The sequence below is a fragment of the Anser cygnoides genome, chromosome 10, assembly GCF_040182565.1.
Source record: "Anser cygnoides isolate HZ-2024a breed goose chromosome 10, Taihu_goose_T2T_genome, whole genome shotgun sequence".
In the NCBI taxonomy this organism is placed as follows: domain Eukaryota; kingdom Metazoa; phylum Chordata; class Aves; order Anseriformes; family Anatidae; genus Anser; species Anser cygnoides.
In genome coordinates this window covers 14,011,019-14,031,357 of record NC_089882.1, presented here as the reverse complement: position 1 = coordinate 14,031,357, position 20,339 = coordinate 14,011,019, and the positions used below count along the sequence as shown (strand labels likewise).

The 20,339-nt window shown below is 44.5% G+C and overlaps 1 protein-coding gene and 2 long non-coding RNA genes across 6 annotated transcripts in view; 1 reads left to right on the top strand and 2 right to left on the bottom strand.

Annotated features, from left to right (window-relative positions):
• Positions 1–104: 104 nt before the first annotated feature.
• On the bottom strand, positions 105–13,873 carry LOC136786344 (uncharacterized). 2 transcript variants are annotated; one of them, XR_010833915.1, is made up of 3 exons: positions 13,038–13,873; positions 9,401–9,601; positions 105–8,585 (listed from the first exon to the last, which is right to left on the bottom strand). It is a non-coding gene; the product is annotated as an uncharacterized lncRNA (long non-coding RNA). The 2 variants fall into 2 exon arrangements; XR_010833916.1 differs by having other exon boundaries at positions 9,401–9,598.
• The window catches only part of MGLL (monoglyceride lipase), a 63,967-nt gene continuing 57,493 nt past the window's right edge, over positions 13,866–20,339 (top strand). The window contains exons 1-2 of one of the 3 annotated variants that reach the window (XM_048068976.2): positions 13,866–13,985; positions 14,947–15,085. In XM_048068976.2, coding sequence (XP_047924933.1) covers positions 14,961–15,085 — 125 coding nt within the window. In that variant the 5' untranslated portion in view covers positions 13,866–13,985; positions 14,947–14,960. Of the gene's footprint in view, positions 13,986–14,137; positions 14,403–14,713; positions 14,736–14,946; positions 15,086–20,339 lie in introns of those variants that run through there. The other 2 variants (XM_013184154.3, XM_067003073.1) reach the window with 2 other exon arrangements.
• LOC136791603 (uncharacterized) overlaps positions 17,753–20,339 on the bottom strand; it is a 53,832-nt gene continuing 51,245 nt past the window's right edge. Inside the window, exon 5 of the long non-coding RNA XR_010833920.1 lies at positions 17,753–19,281. This is a non-coding gene — a long non-coding RNA (uncharacterized lncRNA). The remainder of the gene's footprint in view (positions 19,282–20,339) is intronic.

Sequence of the window (20,339 nt, the reverse complement as noted above, 5' to 3'; positions counted from 1 at the left end):
TTCAATTGTTAAGAGCAATTAGTTGGTTTTAGGGTGAAAATTAAGATATACATTGTTTTAAAAAGCCTATTTCATATAATTTGTGAACAAAACAAAGGAAAAAATCAACATGATTAAAGTTTACTCATGTCAGAAAACTCAGTAGATCAGATTACAAAGATATATACTGCCTAAACTCCCAGATTGTTCCTATTAAATGTTCAGCTTTATCTTAGAAATAAAAACGCCCAATCTGATACTATAGTTTTCACAGAAGCCAGGATGGAACAGTGAACTGATGAAATGCCACAGCTATGATAAAAATGAACCATATCCCCTAAATTGCATTGTTCTCCTGTTAGGTGGAACAATTTATAGCACCGTGATGGTTAACATGGAACATATATGTAATAAATTTTATTTATACCAAACCACTCTGCTGCCATAATAATAAGAATGTTTCCTTTATGAGTACATTTCTTCAGCTAATGTAATGAGCCTGCTTCACAAAAATGCTAACTAGCACTTTTGAAGACAAATTCCTTTTTATTGTTCACAAAACTCTGAACATTCCTCTAGTTAATTCCCTGAATTAATGGGCAGCCCTGAGCCTGTCTGGGACCCTCCGCTGCCAGCAGCAATTTCTGACTGCACAAGTGGAGTTACGCAGCGGTGAATCAGGCTTGGGCTAGGTCTGATGGAAATAGAAGCTTTCTCTGCTGTAAGCCAACCCCATTTCCACCTTCTTCGTGTAATTAAGTCACAATCCCTTTGTTCTAATATCATTATCTGTTGTCATGGTGATTTTGATTTACAAAAATGAATGGCTGAGAAGTGGGCGAAGACAAAAGTTTTGCTGAATGAGGTTAAGTTAATGGAAAACGGAAAATATCTGTGGCAATACAACAAATGTGTGATCTTTTAACAGCAAATTTTAAAACAATGATAAGAAGTAGGTGTGAGAGACATTTGACGTGAATATATCGGTGTTTGGGAAATATATGTTGAACTTAATGTCTTAGAACAAGTTTTGCGCGGCACCAGCCGTGCCGTACCTTCTGGTGCTGCATGAACAAAGAAATCCCATTCTGAATCTCAACATCCTGTAATTAACCTACTGGAAAAACACCGCCTTGCTAGGCAAAAGTCCCGCCAGTTTCCAAGGGTGTGCTTTGATTTTGGGAACAGATACATGGCCTTTACAGCTCATCCAAAAGGAGAAAACCTGTTTTGATGGGTAATTACGTGGTGTGCATGCAAATTGTCCACAGGCGAGGCTGCATCGTGGCTAGCAGCGTGTGGGCACACAAGACACAGTCAATTAGAGCTGAGCTTTAGAAGAGATCTACATCAGCTTGGTTAAACTCGGGGCACAGTTTTCCTTTGCTGTGTCTGAAATGCTGCAACCAACGCATGGAGCTGAGCTTATCTCCTCTTTCACTCTCGCCGTGATTCTGTAATTTTGCTCTGGCTCTGCTGACAAATGCATAGAGATGCTTCATTAACCAGTGGTGCAAACCCGTGGCTTGCACGTGGCTCTATGCCCATGGGTGCTCCCCAGCACGGCCACTTCTCCTCACCCCCAGGGCCTCAGCCCTGCGCTTGTGTCACGCACACGGGCATGAGGCTGAGAAGGGTCAGTGCCAAAGCAAAATGGAAAAACGTCGGCATTGAGCCAGAAAACCCCCTGGTGAGGCAGTAAGAAGCTCTGTACTGCTCCAACATTTACATTTGTTCCTGGAATTAGTTGGGAATGGCCAATTCCTTGTTTCTAGGACTTAATCCTCTCCTTCCTGGCGCAGAGCATATTTTCTTTTCCCGGAGTGTGAGACAGCCTCTGACTCAGGGACTGGTATCTTGCTTTACTTTCAGCACGCGCGTAGTCCTGTGATGTCAGCTCATCCACTCGTGCCAGCCGTGCGCTGAGTGCCTGCAGGCTGGCCATGGCACCTCGGGGACACAGCTGCTGCCTCCTCCCGGCGGGCAGGGAGGGCTCCAGCATCCTCCTGGCTGGGCGAGGACCTGGGGTTCATTCAGGCCCTGATCACCATGCTGAGCCTCATTTCACATGGTGCTCTGCAAGTGGAGGTTGTTGTGTGTGCCTTCTGCTACAGCTAGTTATGATATATTGGTTATCATATCCATAAACACCGTGTCAGTTTGAATACATATATATATGGAAAACAGAAACAGAGAGATTTACTTGACCAGAAAATCCATTGTAATCCTATTATCTCTTATTTCAGTCCAAACCCAACACTGATTTTTTTTTCCTTAGGACGAGTGCTGACCTTTAGAGCAGAGCAAGGGCAACCCGGGCTCGCCTGTGTCCGCCAGCCCAGGGAGCAGCACCCCTGCAGTCCCTCTGAATAGAAAGCTCTTCCTGGCTCTGTCAACCTGAATCCCAGGTTGCCTCACGGATAATGTGGCATGCCAGCCACCCGCTGCTTTCTCATTTAAATAAATGAGAAAGTTGAGGCTAAATTAACACTCCAGCGGAGGTAATAAGGGCCGACTCAGCAGCTGCCGTGATGTATGCAAATTGCAGTTTCACACATTAGGAGCTAGATGTTGCTTAATTTGTAGGTCTTTCTGTCGTCTAAATGAAAGAGCCTTCGACAAATTCAGGCAACCTTAAAAAATAAAAGGCCACAGAAAGCCCCCGAAGTCAACTGCTCACCAGTGCTCCTGCACCTACAGTCTGTCTTCTGGGGTTTCCCTCCTGATCCCCCCACAAGCAGTTATTGCTGAGTTACACTGCACTGCCTGATGCCTCTAGGCAAATAGCTGCTGATTTTCAGAGCAACCTGACTGAGGAGGCACTGCCAGCCCTTTGGTAGAAAAAGAAAGATGTTTGTTGTTTTTTTTCGGTGGTGCCATAGTCCGGGAGCTTAACATCCACTGGGTTTCTTTCTCTGGAAATGAAACTGCAGCAGTGCAAAGGGAAAACCCTGATAGCAGCCAGTTAATCAGACAGAAGGAATGGGCTGATAGGAGAGAATTTGTTCTTCTTTTAGATCTGTAGAGATGGGAATGGAGATGCAAAGAAGCATGTAACTGGATGGGGGGTTGGGGAAATGCTGTTCTGTACATTGGTTTATAGGCTTTTAATGTCACTAAGAAAATTATGGACATAACCATGTTACGGTCAAAAAGAAGATTTCTAAATGGAGACAAAAATTGAAACTCAGGAAGGGAACTGCATACCCAGAATAGCAGAACTTGAAGCCATTGTGGCTACACAGAGTAGAAAATAAAATAACTGTAATGTTTGTCAGGCTTATGTGTTTTGTAAGAAGAAACAAAATACTAAAAAAATTTTAAGTAAGAATTTAGCTGGCTAAGAAATGCCACAGCCACAGAATATGCGGCTAAAAATGCTCCCAACTCACCATATTGTTCCCAGCTTTTATTCAGGAATGCAGGGGTTTCATTCAAAATAAATCCCATTCAGATGATTCAGCTTTTTTGCTCTCCTGACCTACACGGTCAATCCTCAAGAGCTATTGCCACAGGGCTTTGAATTCCTTCGGAGGAAATGCTCTTTCCTCCATCTGGTCACCAATTCCTCCGTGCTCCCAGCCCCTGCTCCTGGATGCCACTTTCTTAGCCTTTGCTCATCCTTTTCAGAGCCTGGAGATGCTGTGGTGACTCCTGGCATGCCTTTAGCAAAGAAATAACAGGAACTTGCTCTGTGCTGAAATGAACCGTGACGTGAAAATGCAAGTGAAAAAGCCCCAGTGGCCACGTGGGCAAGAAACAGGCTGCAACCAAAGCTCAAGGTCTGAGGGCACTTCCCAGCTCCCTGACATGACCACGCACCCAGGCTGGAGGGGAGCTGGGCACATACCTCTTCCCACCACCCTTACGCCTGCACCAGGAATGAAAACAGAGCACACACAGGGCAAAAAGAGCTGTGGCCTGCCCTGGTCTGAGTTACTGAGGACAAGCATTGAGGGAAAAACCCTGAAGAGCCTCCATCCTGCTGTCCAGATGTAGTCCCAGCAGAGCTGGGTGGTTTATTGCTCAGGACACCAAGGGAGACCATAGCTCTGACTGCTGTCACTTTATCACTCGGTACAAGCCCCTGCAGATCTCTTGGCCTTTGTCCCTCATTGCTGAACCAAGATGATGATGGAGCTTTCCTACCAGTTGGAGAGATTAATTCACTGAGCTGCAGGGCTCATGTGCCAATAGTGCAAATTAAGACAACATATGTAGGTTTGCGTATTCCAATAAATTCTGCATTTGCTTCAGCCCCATACCTAATGCACAGTTATGCCACAAAAAAAATGCATGAAAATGTATTCCTAAGCAGCACTTATGGCAAATGAATTACCAAAATATGAAGGAAAGTATGCATCACTTTTCTGACAAACAGAGGCAATGACTCTGAGACACATGGACTTCTCCTGTCATGGGCATGAGGCATTTGTCCGTAATGTGGCCCAAAGATGCTGCTGCGTCTTGGATGTCCACTCCTCAGTATTCATCTGGAGGTGGCTCCTCTCTCGCATTCCTCTGCTGCCCCAGCTGTGACTTGTTCTGACCCATATGATGAAAGTACGTGCCAGAGGCAGACAGCCCAAAGTGTCCATCCGTCCGTGGGTGTTGTGGTGATGGGGGGACAGATGGCCGCAGGGGGAGCAGGAAGGATAGGCCACCTCACAGGGCCTTGTCCTCAGCATGAGGCACACATCCTGGCTTAGGCCAGGCACCACGCATCCTCATTCCCAGCATGGTCTGAGTCACCAGAGTGTAGCCTTTTGGGTTCAGCTGTGAGGGATCTCATGAATTTGGAGGTAAGAACTTGGGAAGATCTGCAATACTGTCACCTGTATAATTACCCATCTGCAGCTGCCCATAAACATGCAGCTTATTTGCTGCTGAACATAGTGGTTAGTTCCAGAGCAGCAGTACATCATTGAAAATGAACAGGAATTAGGATCCTTCAAAAAAGTGAAATTTCTTCTACTTCTGTCCACAAAAAATGATGAAGAAATGTAGTATCTTCCAAGTAACACCCCATGTGGCACTCTTCCAAACCTCTTTCCATATGCTCCTAAGTGTTGAAAGCCCAAATGTTCCATGTCGTGCTGCCAAATTTTCTGGCTTGCTCCCAACAGCTCTTACAATACAGTTGGGTATTGTCTAGTATGAAAAAAAAAAATTACCTCAGATTGATAATTAAAAATATATTTGATCATCATATAGATATGAATGGCCAAGGGGTTCTGTGCTGAATGAATCATTCACGTTGACAGAATTCGAAGCAGCAGAAGGATATACTTCTAATCTTACTGAAATTGCCCCAGAAATCCCAGTTTGTTGCAGAACATATTGCTGGAGAACCTTGAAACTGGGGGGCAAAAGTGGAAATAGAAGAGCCACGTCAGAGACTTGCATGAAGAGGGAGGCCTTGGACTCAGGCTGATATCACTGGCTTGGTGTCACGTTGTCACATTTCAGACTGAGCCCCACAACATCAAAGGCTGGAAGTTTGTCCTTGTTTTAAACTGAGGCATAGATGCTGCTGTAACCCTGTGACTGCAGGAGCTCAGGAGCTGAGTACGGGTCTCGGGATGGGACTGAGGACATGTGCCTTGCCCAGCGTGTCTCATAAAGGCATCATGGCACAGGTGTGGCTCAAGCGCTAAATGTTACAGTTTTCCCTCTGCTGTCATCTTCCTCAAACTGTTCCAAGGTTTGGGAATGAAGGTGTTTAATGCAGGTGTCTTCATACAGGAGCCGAGTGCTTCCTTTCTGCCTGGAAGGGTAGCATCTGCAAACCTTAGATTTCTACAAAGGGGAACTGCTGTAACTCCAAAGAAGAATCAGTAATGTACTTGGAAGAGTCAACAAATACAATCAACACAGGTGCTGGTGTCAAAGCGGACTGCTGGGAACTAGAAGATTCCTGTGTAGAGGAGTTCAGGGAGCCCTGCGGATAGGTCTGCATAGGGCATCTGCACTGATATTACCAGCCCACAGCCGCTGCAGATGCTTGGGACTCCAAAGCACAAATAAAACAAAGAGAAACAAACGAGAGAATCAAAGGCTGTAGCCAAGATATTACAAATATCTTGTGCTGGGGGAAGCAGGCTGAGGGCTGGGGGAAGAACACTGAGATACGGTAGCTTTGGATGTTATTACCAGCACATGCTGTAACTTTGCAATACGATCAAATAGGAAGGCTGTTAAAGGCCTGGAGGATTGAAGATGTCCATCTCCAAAGCACATGAGGCTCTGGTACCAATCTTTTGCTGTCTTGAGATACAATATTGTATGAAATACTTCAGGTGCTTATGGATGTTCTATCCTCTTTTTTACTGTATTGCTTCTCATTTGACATCCTCTTTCCCAAAGTGTGCTTCTGGGTTAATCGTTGTATGCATCAGTTCAGCCTAGGAGGAAAACCAATGAGCATGTTTTGCTGTGCTAGGAGCTGTAACATAATTTGTAGCAGATACTGTAAAAATCAAATAACTGAGAGGGAACAATTATGAACCAGATGCAAACAGTAGTGAACATGGTGTTTACTACAGAATAAGTTACATGTGAATAAGTTACATGTGAATTTGTGGTATTGAGTTGCAACACCGAGCACAACAGGGCCTTATTTTTTTGTCTGCTTGGTGCTACCGCAGTGTATGTACACAAGAATAGTGCTAGGAGTCAGCTGTGTGCTTGGTGGAAGGTTGTTGTAGGACATTATGCAGTATCCTGTACCAGGAATGCAGAATAACTGCTAGAGTTCCCCTGGTTGTTCCATACTATAATGTTGACTATTCCTCTGATATGCACTTCGCTCAACGGATATTCTTCTCTTTCTCCAGTACTACTTCTGATTTACATCAGGGCGAGCAAGAGGAGAATCAGGCCTCCAGTTAAATAACTAATGCAGCTGTTTTGCTGAACCAGCTTCCTGGCTGGGAATGAATCCAGTCAGCTGTGGATAACAAAACCCAGTAATAGAGATTTCAAAGATTTCATACATTAATTTTTTTTAATATTTGCAGAGTTACTTTTCTTACAAAATCTGTTAGGCAGATGTTAGGAAGTAATTACTGTACATGAATCAGAAAGAAAATGCACATCTTACACAGCCTTACATTGAATGTGTGTGAGTGGCCAGAGTTGAGAAACAAGGGGTAAATGAGAAAATATACATATATATATATATATATAAAAAATACATGGGCAGAATCTGCTAGAATTTGCCGTGGTGTTATAAGCAAGAAATAACACAAGGCAAACTCTTCTCATCATCCATAAGTTCAATGTATACCCAAAACAATAGGCCTGCTACCTTCTCTAACAACAGCCCAAAACTCACAATTTGTGGATGGAAGATGAATTTAGCCCTGGCTAAGCAGGTACAGTTCCTATCAACACCAAAGAGCCTTTCAGCCAATTATACCACTAATCAATGTGATGGACAGAACCGAAACATTCCTATCTATGCTTTTGTGCTCAGACATCCCAAAGCATCCTTAGATCACTGCACACATAGATGTAACTAAGAGTGATCATGAGCTAAAACTCTTGCCTTCATGTATAAAATTTTTGTAATTTTACCCCTGAAATATAGCTAAACTTCAAACTGTGATGGCAGCAGTAATAACACCCAAGACATAAGCATAGAAAGCAAAATTGGAGGGAACACTGCCCTGAAGAATGCAGTTGTCCAGACATGTGTCCTGTGATATTGTCCAGGGCACAGTATTCCCTGTACTTGTAAATCTGGGGAATCCTTAATGGCTGAAAAGTTGCTGCTTGAGTTGTTCCTGGGGCTCTGACGCTGTATTTTGAGATGAGGTTGGAAATCGTAGTTGTATAATTCGGTAAACAAAATTGGGAGCCATTAAGAATGGATTCAGCCCTTGGCTTACCTCCAGTATCGAGCCCTATTTGTCTCTGTCCTGATTTCTCCCTTGCAAAATAAAAATATCCTTCCTTTTGAAACCACTTCGAAATCTCAGGTACAATGCACCAAATTAGAGTTAAATAATATATCTCAATAAGTAATAATAAAAACACCATGTCTTCCATGACATTTTCAACACTAGCAGTTAATGCACTTCATAAACCAGGCTGATATATTTACCCTTACCTTTCAGTGTGGCTGGAGCAGCTAAGGCCAAGTTAGGACATGACTCACCTGTACCACCACAGCTGCCTTACAATGCCTTTTAGGAGCATAACACATACCTCTATGTTGTGCTGATACTCACGCATAAAATCAATTGCATTCAAAAAATAAATTTCGTATCAAATATTATGGCCCTGTAAAATTCCATCTCAGCATTTACAAATCTATAAACACTACAAAAAGAAATGTTACTAAAGAAGCCTTAAAATCGCAAACCCGCCAGGACATTTAATATTTCAAATCTAAATTACAACATAAAGCCTAACTTTGAAAAATGCTATGAAAGCACCAGGGTTGGGTGCTTTTTTAAAACAACATTTGTCATAAAAAAGATCTTGAACATTTGGGTTGCCAAGGCAGAAACAAGCACCACAGACACATTTACCCTTATGGGGATTCATCAAGGTTGTGCAGTGCAGCTGTTGTCTTAGTAAAAGAAAGTATCGGCCCCTGGCTGGAAGAAACAGAAACATAATTATGTTATGATGAGCTGGAAAACATGCAAAGAAAAATTGGAATGCAGAGCATGATAAATGATGCTTTGTCAATTGCAAAGCAGCAAGAAAACCAGGCGGCACAATAATAACTCTTCTCCAGTCAGTGCTTCCAGTTCGGCTACCAAAATAAAGCACCACTCTAACCACGACAGAATAGCTGTAGCTTTTTTGCTGTATTATTTTGTCGTGACACAATGATGTTGGGTTGGTAAAGTGGATTATGCAGCCATCGTTTGTCAGAGAAATGAGAAAAGGAATGGGCAGGTACTTCTCAAAATTGAGAATGTAATTTCAGCAGTAGAAAAATTGTAAGATTATTTTACAGCTGATTTTTAGGCATATTAAAATCCAAAGTTAAGAGTATTTTCCTTTAGGACACCTCTTAGTTATATTTTCTGTCATAAAACTCTGGTCCTATAGAGGTGACCAACACTGTATCAGCAGTAACATGGCTACATGCAGTAAAATAGGAAATGCCATCCCGTAGCAGACTCATTAATCTCTCTGTCCTCGCCGTGACAAGGACAGGATTTCCCTTCAAGTGTTGCAGCAGTGTGCTTGTCTAGGGTATTAGACACTGGAGTTTATTCTCATGGTGTGTGTAAATCCAGAGGGAAAATGACTAATTGTGTTTCTTTACAGGAAACTTTTATTTAGAAACCACCACCGGGCCAGAGAGATAAAAAGGGATATATGTTTTAAGAAAACCCTGTAATGATAAGGCGAAAAATTGATAAAAAAAAAAAAAAAAAAAAAAACTTTTAAAACTCACCCACACTCATTAGGGAGCCGGATTTGTTAGGGTTAGCGTGTCCAGGGGCTCCAGAGGAGCTGTTGCTGTGCCCTCTAGTGCCGGCGAGCTGCACTCCTCGCTGCAATGCCTGCACAGCCCCTGGCTTCAGCACCGGGCAATCTGGGCAGCGAGCTCTTTCCTGCAGCACCCACCCCGGCCCTCTGCCTTGGTAGGATACTGCTGAGGTTACACGATTCCAGAATTGAAAACACAAGCAAAAAAAACCAAACAAACAACAAAAAAAAACCACACATATTTATCCTCAAGCAGAGAGTTGCTAGAATAACTAGCAATTTCCCCTCTGCAGACAAAACTTTAGGGTGAGTTTCAGCCGTTCATTTTGAATTTGCTACCTTTGGAGGATGCTCATTAATTTTTTTCTTACTAAGAATGTCTCAGAATCTGGTATTAATATTCTCGGTGGGTTTTGTTTGTTTGTTTTTTAGTTAAAAAATCAACAAATCAACCACCGAACAGAACACGTATCACTTCTGTAATTAAAAGCAACCAGCTCTGAAATTAGCTTCTACGTAGGATGGGTCATTCTCTATACATCAGTTTAAAGGACTGAAACCTATATTCAAGCGGTGTATTTTTAAGTGGATATTTTTGGTCCTGTCAAATTAGTAGCACAGGCAGGTAGCACAATCACTTCACTCATATAGCTACTGTTTGCAGTCACCAATTTATAAGTGACTTCTAATGACAGCAGGATTTGCAGTATTTTTATTACCTCTATTACCTACAAAAAATTAGTGCTATCTTTATCGCTAATTATTTTAATTTACATGATAAAAATACTTTATTACTTCACTGCAGTTTGCATCTAGAGGTATTAAACCACTTGCAGCTTCCTCTAATAATTCTATTCCCTCTGTGATTAGAGAAAATGAAAACAGAAAAAGAAATTACTGATAAGCAACAAACTGATGGAAACCTGCAAACTGTCTCTGTGGTACTCACATATTCTCATGCTAACCCTTCAACCTTTCTCCATCTCACTTAGCAATAGTTTGGGAAGAGGTACATGACACTGTAGAATTGCAGACCAATGCCAGGCTCGTTATAATTTCTGCTGATATCATTAAGCTCAACTTGATCAATAAAGCACTGTCCTTTAACATTTTCTTCCTCGGTCTGGTTTGCCCAACACCAAGTTTAGTTTTTGGCTTCAATGCATTAAAATAGATATTTTATAGGAAAACAGAAAGAGTTTATCTCAATGCCCACTCCTGGATGTGTCTTACTCAGGATACCAACAGGCAAGCCAAGGCAGATCGCACCAGTAGGTAAAGATGAATGACTGGACTCTGGCTAGGGATAAATAAAACAAATAGCCAAAGAGAAGGGCAAAACCAAAAGAATGACTCTACGCTGACAGCTTTAGTGACATTGGGTTCTTTGCTTTTCACTTGATTTGAATTCCTCCTCTTCATGCTTCATCTCTCCCTGTTTCCCATGTGCTCTCTCTTGTGCTGTCTGCTGCTCTCCAGCTGCTCCCTGCCTACTGTAAATTCAAGCATTTTTCTGTTGGAGGAGATTCTTCCACAACCACGTACTACTTAGGTATTTTGTCATTGCATCTTCCTCTATTATTTTTTTCCTCCTTTTCATCATCAAAAGTTCTCCTTGAGGTACTGGTGAGCAGAATCACATGTAGTATAGCACCCACACTCCATCAAATCCCCTTCCCAAACAATATTCCTTAACAATTTAGGAGTGTGATATTGTCAACCAGAGCAGAAGGAACTCATAAAGTCTATTTACCTCTGCATGCCAACAAGATATGATCCATTAAAAATTCATTTTGTGAATGAAAGTCTAATGACAAAGAAAATTCTCTCTCATTCCCCTGTCCCACAATCAGAATTAAATTCCAGCCCTCCATGATGTCTCCCATCCATCCAGTGCTCCCCTTTCTTCTGTCTCCCCTTGTTGTCATAAAAACTTTTCATGACAGTTTTTTTTCCTGTCTGTCCATAAACTGATTCTTTTCCTAAAATTTGCCTCATTTGAAGGCCTAATCTTTTTCTTTGTACTCCTTAGACATCAATGGAGATGCTTAAATTAAGCAGGGTTCAGTTTTTAATAAAGCAAACACGTTTCTCTTCGAAGTGTGATTACTGAGTTAGTGTAAAGATTCACCAAGTGTGTTTCTATTTTTTATTAAGAAGTTGGTTTAGCTTAAACTGTACTTCCAAAATGTATTTCACTCCACAGAGACAATAGAAGATGTTACAGTCTCTTAAATCCTGCACGTTCACACATCCCTTTGATTTCTCACCAGGACCCCAGTATGTAATAAATGCTCTGCTCAAGCCCCGTGTATTGTTTTGATATCTGCTAGGTGAATCCTTCAGACCCAATCCAGTTTCCTCAGGTGGATTTTCATTCACAGCTTAAACTCCCCATGAATAGAATGCAACTAGTCATCGCTTGCATCTCATCCATTTTTACGGTGTTATCACAAGATGGGAGAGAGGTGTGTGCTATCCATGCAAAGAAATGTCCCCAAATTCCTGTGGGCTCAAGAAGGACGGAGAGAAGGAACGGATGGGTTGGTTCATGCTCCACTCGTCCACTCCTGTGTGACAGTGAGACCCTGGGCCTGGCAGAGAGCTCAGGCTGGACCACAGCCCTGCTGCCATTACGCAGAGGTTGGCTGCATGGCAAGCGGGTCACGCATCCGGGCTGACCAGGGCAGGCTCTCAAAGGCAGGATCCCGTCCTCGTGTCCCAGCAAAGGTCATTTGCTTTCAGATGCTATTTTTATCTTGAATTATGGGCAGAGATTTTTCCTTGTCTCCCCCACCTCTCTGTGGCCCTGGGAACTCGGATATTCCCAGAACCACAGCGGGAGAGGAGCCTGCCCCTCGAATCAGGTTTCACGGACTGCTGTAGGGAAGCATGAAGTGTTCCTGGCTGATAAACTGTGCGAGCTGGGGAAGAGGGGTCTTCCCTTCTTTCTTCTCTTTTTAATCCATTTATTATCTGATCTGCCTCCTTTAAATAAACAAACATGCCCTTGATTCTCCCAGCTCTGGAGCTGACTGGTGATAGCTCTTTAATACCACCCACCCCTGCTCAGCCGGTAGCTGGCCTAGCAAATTATACACCTCCAAGTACAGCTCCCAGGGCTCTGGCCAAGACCCCATCTGACCTAAATCTTGCTCATTATAAGCAGCCATAAACGTTTTTTGTTAAACAATAGCACTTACAGGAATATGTAATTTTTCTTTTGCAGTTTATAACTAAAGCCCCCTCTAGGGCATTTAATATAAATGACACTGAACGAGGAAAAAATCTGCTTTTGATTTCCTTTTTATTTTTTTGTATGGTCATCTCAGAGGTTTTGCATTTATTGTTATTATTGTTCGCATATATTTCTTTCTTTCCTTCAGCCTTTGTTCAGAGGTTTGGACTTATTGAGCACATTGCCTAGCTTTAAGAAATATTGCAAAGAGCTGCCTCTTCTTAAAAAGCCCTGAGACCTGTAATTATATGTAGGCATCTAAAAATTAAAGTTTATATTATTAGCATGACGAAACATAAAAGGCCTGAACCTGTACTCTTAATACAAACAAATTGAAAGCACTCAATAAACGCTAAGCACTTACCAGTATCAAATGACAAAACTCAGTATCTGGATGCCTTTGGGCTGGGAAGCTATTTCAACCGCGGGGAACCTTGCTGCGACAATTTTCATAAGCAAATGTCATGTGCCATAAAATATATCTCCAGTTATACAGCTGTAACATATGTATTGAGTATGAGCTCTGGTAATTAGCCGCGCTACATCTGGCTAAACGTTGGATTGTTAAACCGCTTTTACGCACCAAGGGTGCAAACCAAGGTGCTGGGGTGCTCCTCCGAGCCTGGGAGACCCGATCTTCCTTGCATGTCCCATCTGCCCCCAAAATTTGGCTTGGGGACCGCAAAGGGAGGTCCGGGCTGGGGATGCCCGGGAGCCCCTTGGGGTGCCCCCCCCCCCCCCCCCAGCGCCCCCTGCAGGGACAGGGGCAGGCGGAGCCCCGGCGGGGGAGGCCGAGCCGGTGAGGAGCCCCCCGGGCTGGGCAGCCCCTGGGGAGCGGGGGGGGGGGATCGGGGGGAGGGAAAAGGGGGGGAAAGGGGGGGCACAGCCGCCGGTGCCCATCGCGCTGCTCCGCTCCTGGAGGGGTGCTGGGGGCTGCGAGCCGAGCCGAGCCGGGGGGGGGGGGGGGAAGACCTGGGCTAGAGTGGGTGCTCGGATCTTTCCTCCTCCTCCTCCTTTTTTTCTCCTCCTCCCCTTTCTTCCTCCTCCTCCTTCTTCTTCTCCTCCTCCTCTCCCCTTCCTCCTCCTCCTCCTCCCTCCCTCCGGGCAAGTTGGGCTGCACCCGAGGCGGCTCGGCGGCGGGGCTCGCCGGGATAAAAGGACCCCCCCACCCCCCCCACCCCCCGTCCCTCCATCCCTCGGCTCCCCCCCCTCCGCCGGGGCCGCGACCCCGCCGGCGGCAGCAGGCAGGAAAGTTGCGAACAACCTGCGGCCGCAGGAACTTTGCGCGCTGCTCCGGCTGCGTGCGTTCAAGGTGCCTTTGATGCGTGCAGCAGCTTCTGGAAAGCGGGCTGCAGCTTTTCCCACCCGCCAGCCCTCCCTCTCCCCACCCTTCCCCTCCCACTTCAGCCCGCACACGCGATTTGTTTGAGGGAGGGGAAGGGGGGGGGGGGGGGGGGAAGAGGAGGAAAAAAAAAAAAAAAAAAGTGATGAAATGAACAAGAAGTGGTGAAATTACCCAAGCGACTTTTCTCAAAGAGAGAGAGCAAAGCGGCGAGAGGAGCGGCGGCGAGCCCCGCGCAGCCCGCCCGGCACCGGAGCCCCCCGGGGGGGCTGCGTGCTCGGGGGGCTGTGAGAGCGGCTCGGCAGCGAGATGCGAAAAGCCTCAGCTGTTTGCCTCGCCATGCCGGCTTCCCACTAGAATGCAAAGCCTTGCACAGGATGAAAACAGGTTCGTTTCCATTTCTGCTGGGAAATGTTGCGCTCCCCACCGCCACCACCTTGCTGTTGGAGATGCCGGAGAAGATCTTCATGATGAAGCAGAGCCCTCTGCTGCGAGCCCTCCGCTCTTCTTCGGAGATGTTGAGACAGAGATAAATCTTTTATGCAGCTGTCTTTTCATAGCTGTGGCGGTTGCCGTACAATCTGCACTTGATTGCAGCTAAAATATTCTTTTTAAGATCCGTTTCACAAATAAACACAGATGGGAGAAGTGGGAGAGGCTGAAGTAGTAATGGTGGATTGATCTTCCTTCCTTCCCCCCTCCAGTGTCCTCTCCCCAAATGTGAGCCTTTTCTGAAGGCAAAATGCTCTCTCTGTTTCAGTTTTAAAGCAGGAAAGATCTGGGGGGGCTGTTTGGATGGGGCTTTGGAGGGAGACTTCCATCAGTGGTGCTTGCCTTACTGACCGACTTTCCTGAATGTCCGTGGCTACCAAGCCCCTGTCTTGCCTTCACCTGTCTTAAAGTATGTCTTGTTTCTTCCAACACCTTGCAGGTCATTCCTCCAGAATGCCAGAGGAAAGTTCGCCAAAGCGGAGTCCTCAAAACATCCCGTACAAAGACCTGCCCCACATCATCAACGCTGACGGGCAGCATCTCTTCTGCAGGTATTGGAAGCCAGCAACAACCGCCAGGTGAGCACTTTCAAGCAAATGCTCTTTTTCACTATCAGTAAATAAGACTCTTCATGTGATTATTATTTATAGCTTGGCTGGCACGCCAGGGCTGTGTGCATAGAGCTTTACAGAGCCGCTGAGAAGAGATGCCTCTCATCTGAGCTCCTACTGTAAGGAGTGTATTCCCCAAACCTTTACTGCCTCAAGTTCGCCTTACAGATGTGAACCAGAGTTACTTGAGCACAGCTGGCTCGGTTGGCAGTTTCAGTATGCTACAGGGTGGCACACGCAGGTGGCTGGTGCCTACCAGCAATGAACAAGTGTCTCCAAACTAATAGCACAGGCAATCAGGGAGGGATGAGACGATGGCTTAGTGATGTCTACTCTTGTTAATTTTCTTACTGTCAACAAATAAAAAATCAGCATCTGCCTTCAGTTTGGAATCATTAAGGTTGGAAGTTTGAACAGTAATAGCAGAAATCTCAGAGCAACAGGCAGGATTTGGTTTGACTACATTGCTTCTTGACTGCCTTTTTTTTTTTTAATTTATGGTTAATGAGTGATTTAAGGACCTCTCACTGGAAACTGTCTGTGATTTCAAAACTGAACTCAGTAATAAACATAGGCAAGGAATGAGATAGAGAAATTTAAATAATGTCTTTTTTCATAATTTACATAATCCCCTTACTGTAATGGCTTTCTGTGCTTATTATGTGCTGATTGTGGTCTGCTATAGAAAGCTATTTGTGTTTCTCCCATAGTTATTTATGATCGTTCTTCTTTCTGCCAGTATCTGTTGTAAGATTCTGGCTTGACATGTGTTTTGCTACCACTAGTTGTATAGGTAGCTACTTTACAAAAGTCTGGATGTTGTTTTATTGTTTTCTTTTAGTTCAAGCCAACAGGAAAAGCTACGTTGATCTTTTTAAATTTAAGTTTAAACAACTAATAAACAGTTGCAGGAAAAGTGGTTCAAGTGGTTCAGGAGTTCCACCTTTTCCTTGACCACCCAGTAAGTCAGACAACTTCATGCACGTCAGCCTGCAGCTGTGCTGAGATGGATATGTGCCCAAGTTACCTGGCCTTGGGTTTTCTGTCTGCCTACTGAAGGGGCAACACGAGTGGCGTACATTTGGGTGGTGGCGAGCACCTAAGCAGTGTATGCTGCCACCTTGTCCCCAGGGAGCAGCACTGTGCAGCCACCCCCCATAGCTCTGTTGCACCACTTGGGCTCTAGGACATGGGACTTGGCTTAAGATCATCCCCATTAAGATCGTCCACAACACATTTTATAGTAACCTCTAATCACTGCCTTTCAGAAACACAGAGGAAAGTTTTTGGCACTGATGTTTTACATATCCTTTGCACCAGCCTGAAGATTTCCTCTACTAGGAAAAAAAAAAAAAAAAAAGCTATCAAAACAAGCTTCTACTGTGAAATCAGCCTGTCTCATATTGTAATGCTAATTAATCATTAACTGCCCACAATGTTCTTCACCCAGTAGTGGAACTGCTTTCTCTTTTCATGTTTAATTTCTTAGCAAATTAGTAGTGAGTGGAGGAGTCTTTGATCAAGAAATGAAAGGCTGATAAAGAACTGAGAGTTAAAACTTGGTGTCTAAGTCCTCTGGGTAGTTAATTTTTTTAGGGCTCTGTGCACCAAGCAGTTAATTGAGAGAGCTTGCCCTAGTTTTGTAACAACAAAAGTAGATGGGATCAGTGTTGCTCATTTACAAGTGGTTCCTAAGTGTGTGTATGTGTGTGTGTCTGTGTGTGTTTGCGTGTTTGTGTTTAAGGAGGGGGCGTGCTGTTTATTATTAGCTCTTTTGGCATTGTTATGTATGAGAGAGATTGGAAGTGACTGAGCAGCAAGTTAGTGCCTGGATTCTACAGTCAAGAATGCTCCCGAAGTGCTTTGATAGGCAAACCAAAAATACATTTTTTCCCTCTCACTTTTGAGAAGCAGCTCAGCTTTTTTCTGCTTCATATGTAGAAGCTTGGCAACTTTCATCTAATTTTAAATGTTCAGCAAAAATGATCTATATATATATGTATAGGGAGAGAGAGACACCTCAGGGGACTTTTACTGGCCGGTTACAATTATCCTGTTTCAAACACTGAAGGTAATTCTTTCAATCTTCTAACTCAATTGTTGATTCGGGTTGAAATCTTAACACTAATGAAGGACGCTATAGCAGTCAAACGGTGGGATCTTGCATTGATCCATTATGCATCTAGTCCCAGCCAGGGCTGCAGAAATACCTTTTCACTGCAGATGCCCAAAGGTTATCATTGACCTGGCTTCAATTAGAACAGAACTTACCATCCTTGATCCACCCCCCGGGGAGAAAAAAAAAACGGGATATCTGCCAAAGGAAAAATTAAAAAGTAGCACTAGCCTGGGGTTGAAGAGCAAACAATGGCTAGGCGCTCTCTGAGAGTGGGGCCAGCCAGCAGACATTGCCCTTCAGAGCTGGCGCTTCTCTTTTATCTCCTCAAACGGGCCCACAAAGGTGGATAAAGGCTGTGCCGGACTAATGTGCTGTAGCATTAAAGAAAAAAATGGTTTGTCAGGAAGACGGGAAATTTTGTAAGGCTCTTTTGCTTCGCGGGCACAAATATCCAGGCTCTGATCCTGCGTGGTGTTGATCCGACTGATCAGCCCGTGCTGGTGCACATATGGACGCTTTGTTGTAAGTGCCACCGAGGCCAAGGTTGTGGTGCGTGTGAAAGGCACCTATTGTGAGTTCCTCAGCAGGGTCTGCTTTGTTTCAGAGGGGGATTTAGGTGATTACTTCGCAGGAAGCTGACACACAAAGGCACTCAGATGTCACAGTGATTAGATGGGGTAGATAAGAGTAGATATTAATGGGACTAAGGAAGGGGAGCGACAGTGTTTTCGCTTCTTTTTGGGGTGGGAAGTCAGCCCCGAGAGGAGAGCTGTGGACGGGGTGTCTTGTACTGCTTGCTGGCGGCAATGCAGGTGCAGCTTCCCTGTCCAGCAGCCCTGCAAGCTACCCTACTTGTTGGGCCAGTTTCAGCCGAAAATGTAATTAAGCGGTTGTGCTGATTGTGGCTGGGAGGAAAAGGTGGTTCTGTTCTGGTGTCGTTTTCTTCAGTCGTGCCAAGAGCAGGGTTTGTGGAGCATGATAGCAAGTAACTGGCACGGGGAGCTCACCCATGAGCACAGAGCTTAGGGTCTGGGGAGGCAGAGTGTTTTCAGGGTGGTGTAATGTTGTTTGGAGGAACTAAACTGGTGGTACCAAAACAGGCTGATCTCATGCCTGTGGCGTGTCCCGGTAGCTGAGGAAATCCTACTTAATGGAAACGGTGGAATGGAAATGGTTTTTGTGTAAACAAAAACAACAGCTCCATGCAAGGTTAAAACCCCTGCCACCACCCTGAGCCATCTGAGTCAAAACATGAGGTAAGAGGAGGTGAGGAATTAAGAAACCGTGCTCTGTTCCCAGCTCTCAGACAAAGCTGCTAAGAATAGAGGTGGGATGAGGAAGGGGAAGGAAAGTCGGGAGAAGTCAAGATATTTCCTTTGAGGCCCCAGAAGGGCTTGGAGAAGTTCAGAGATGACCTTCTTTTCCTCTCTGCTCTGTATCCTTGTAGCCTTCTCTGGATGCTTCAGCTGCATCACTGCCTAGATAAGTACAAACAGTTTGTGCTGGGGCACTTGCAGCCCCTCTGCGTGACCTCAAATAAACCCTGTGAGATTTGTTGACCCAGCTTAGCTTTTGAAAGGTGCTGATAGCCTGCAGCCACCGTTGACTTCAGACAGAGACAGCGATGCTCAGCTCTCGCCCTATAAATAAGGATAAACCAGTTGCTCTAGGTTGGACGCTCGATGCTTGAGGTGCTTGCAGTTAGATGTTTTTGAAAATGTGGATTCCAGACATCCTCGTATCTGAGCTTCCTCATCAGTCAAACAGAAATCATTATCTGGCTAGTTAGCACGATGCTTGTGTGTCTCCCCACGTAGGGGTCTCTAGGAGCACTTAGATGATTGCTGGCAATTGAAGTACGCTGCCCGAGGAGGCTGCCTGAAGCCGAGACACATGTGCGGGCCACATATGTTTTCCTGGCTGATCGTTAATGTACAGTGAAATGGCGTGGCTCAACTTTAGACACTGTGACCATGATTTAGGTGGACAGAGTGCAATTGTCTGAGTAAACACTGTCTTTGTTGGAGTTGTCTCAGTTCTACACCTGCAAAGTGTGATTAAAAACACAAAATGAAAGAAACAAAAACCACCCTCTTTTCTGTCTGCTTTTTTTTTTCCCCTCAGAAATGCCTGTCATTCTTTCGACTTGCTAGCAATAAAAGAACAAGCCAATAAGGAGAAAATATATTTTTCTCTTCCCGAAGGACTTTGCAGAAGTGCCTGTGGTGCAGAAATACAAACTGCCTTTATATTTGAACTGGCCCTTATACTGTGAATATTGCTTGCTGATTTTGGCACCTCGTTATCAGCATTTCCATGGCATTTCCAGAAGAACAGCACTGCTCCCAGCATGAGCAGATGACAAGGCTGAATTTGACTTTCAGACCCTTCCAAAATGACTAAAGAAACTGAAGTGAAGTCAAAGCAAAGGAAACCGAGTCACTAATTGTAACGTCTCTAATTATACTGTGCTAGTCTCTAGAAATACTTGCAGGAATTTCTAATTCGGTGCCACTCTAGAAGAACACTTTTGTTTGTGCTAATGAGGTCAACTTCAAACTAATGCATAAGGGCCAAATTTGTGTGGTGCAAAGTGACTGATGTCAGCGTCGTCTGTCGTAGGATGAATCGAGCTCTGTGTGTCTGATCACATCATACACAGTGCTCAGGGGAAATAAGAGCTTTTTGCTTAACGATTATCATTGTCGAACCAACATTCCAGGCTTCTTGTGCTATATTGTTATCGCCTGAGTTTCTAAAGCCTCCCTTTTCCAATTCACCAGCTGTATGCGTTCCTTAAATTATGTTCTCTTTGCTCTATATGACTGTCTTATTCACTGTGAATGGGGGCAAGCTTTCATGATTTCTTGTGCATTTCCAGGGGGTGGGCAAATTAATAAACCAGCTTCACCTAAGAGGGATGCTTTGACAGATAGGAGAGCAGCTCTGGTTCTTGCTGTGGGTGCTTCCAGCAGCTTTCCTTAATAGGATAGGTTCTTTTCAGTCCCTACAGGAATATCTGACAGAAGCAAATCTGCTTTTGTTTTTTCCATGGAATCCAAGGAAAAAGGCAAATAACAAAGAGAATAGCAGTGGTTATTA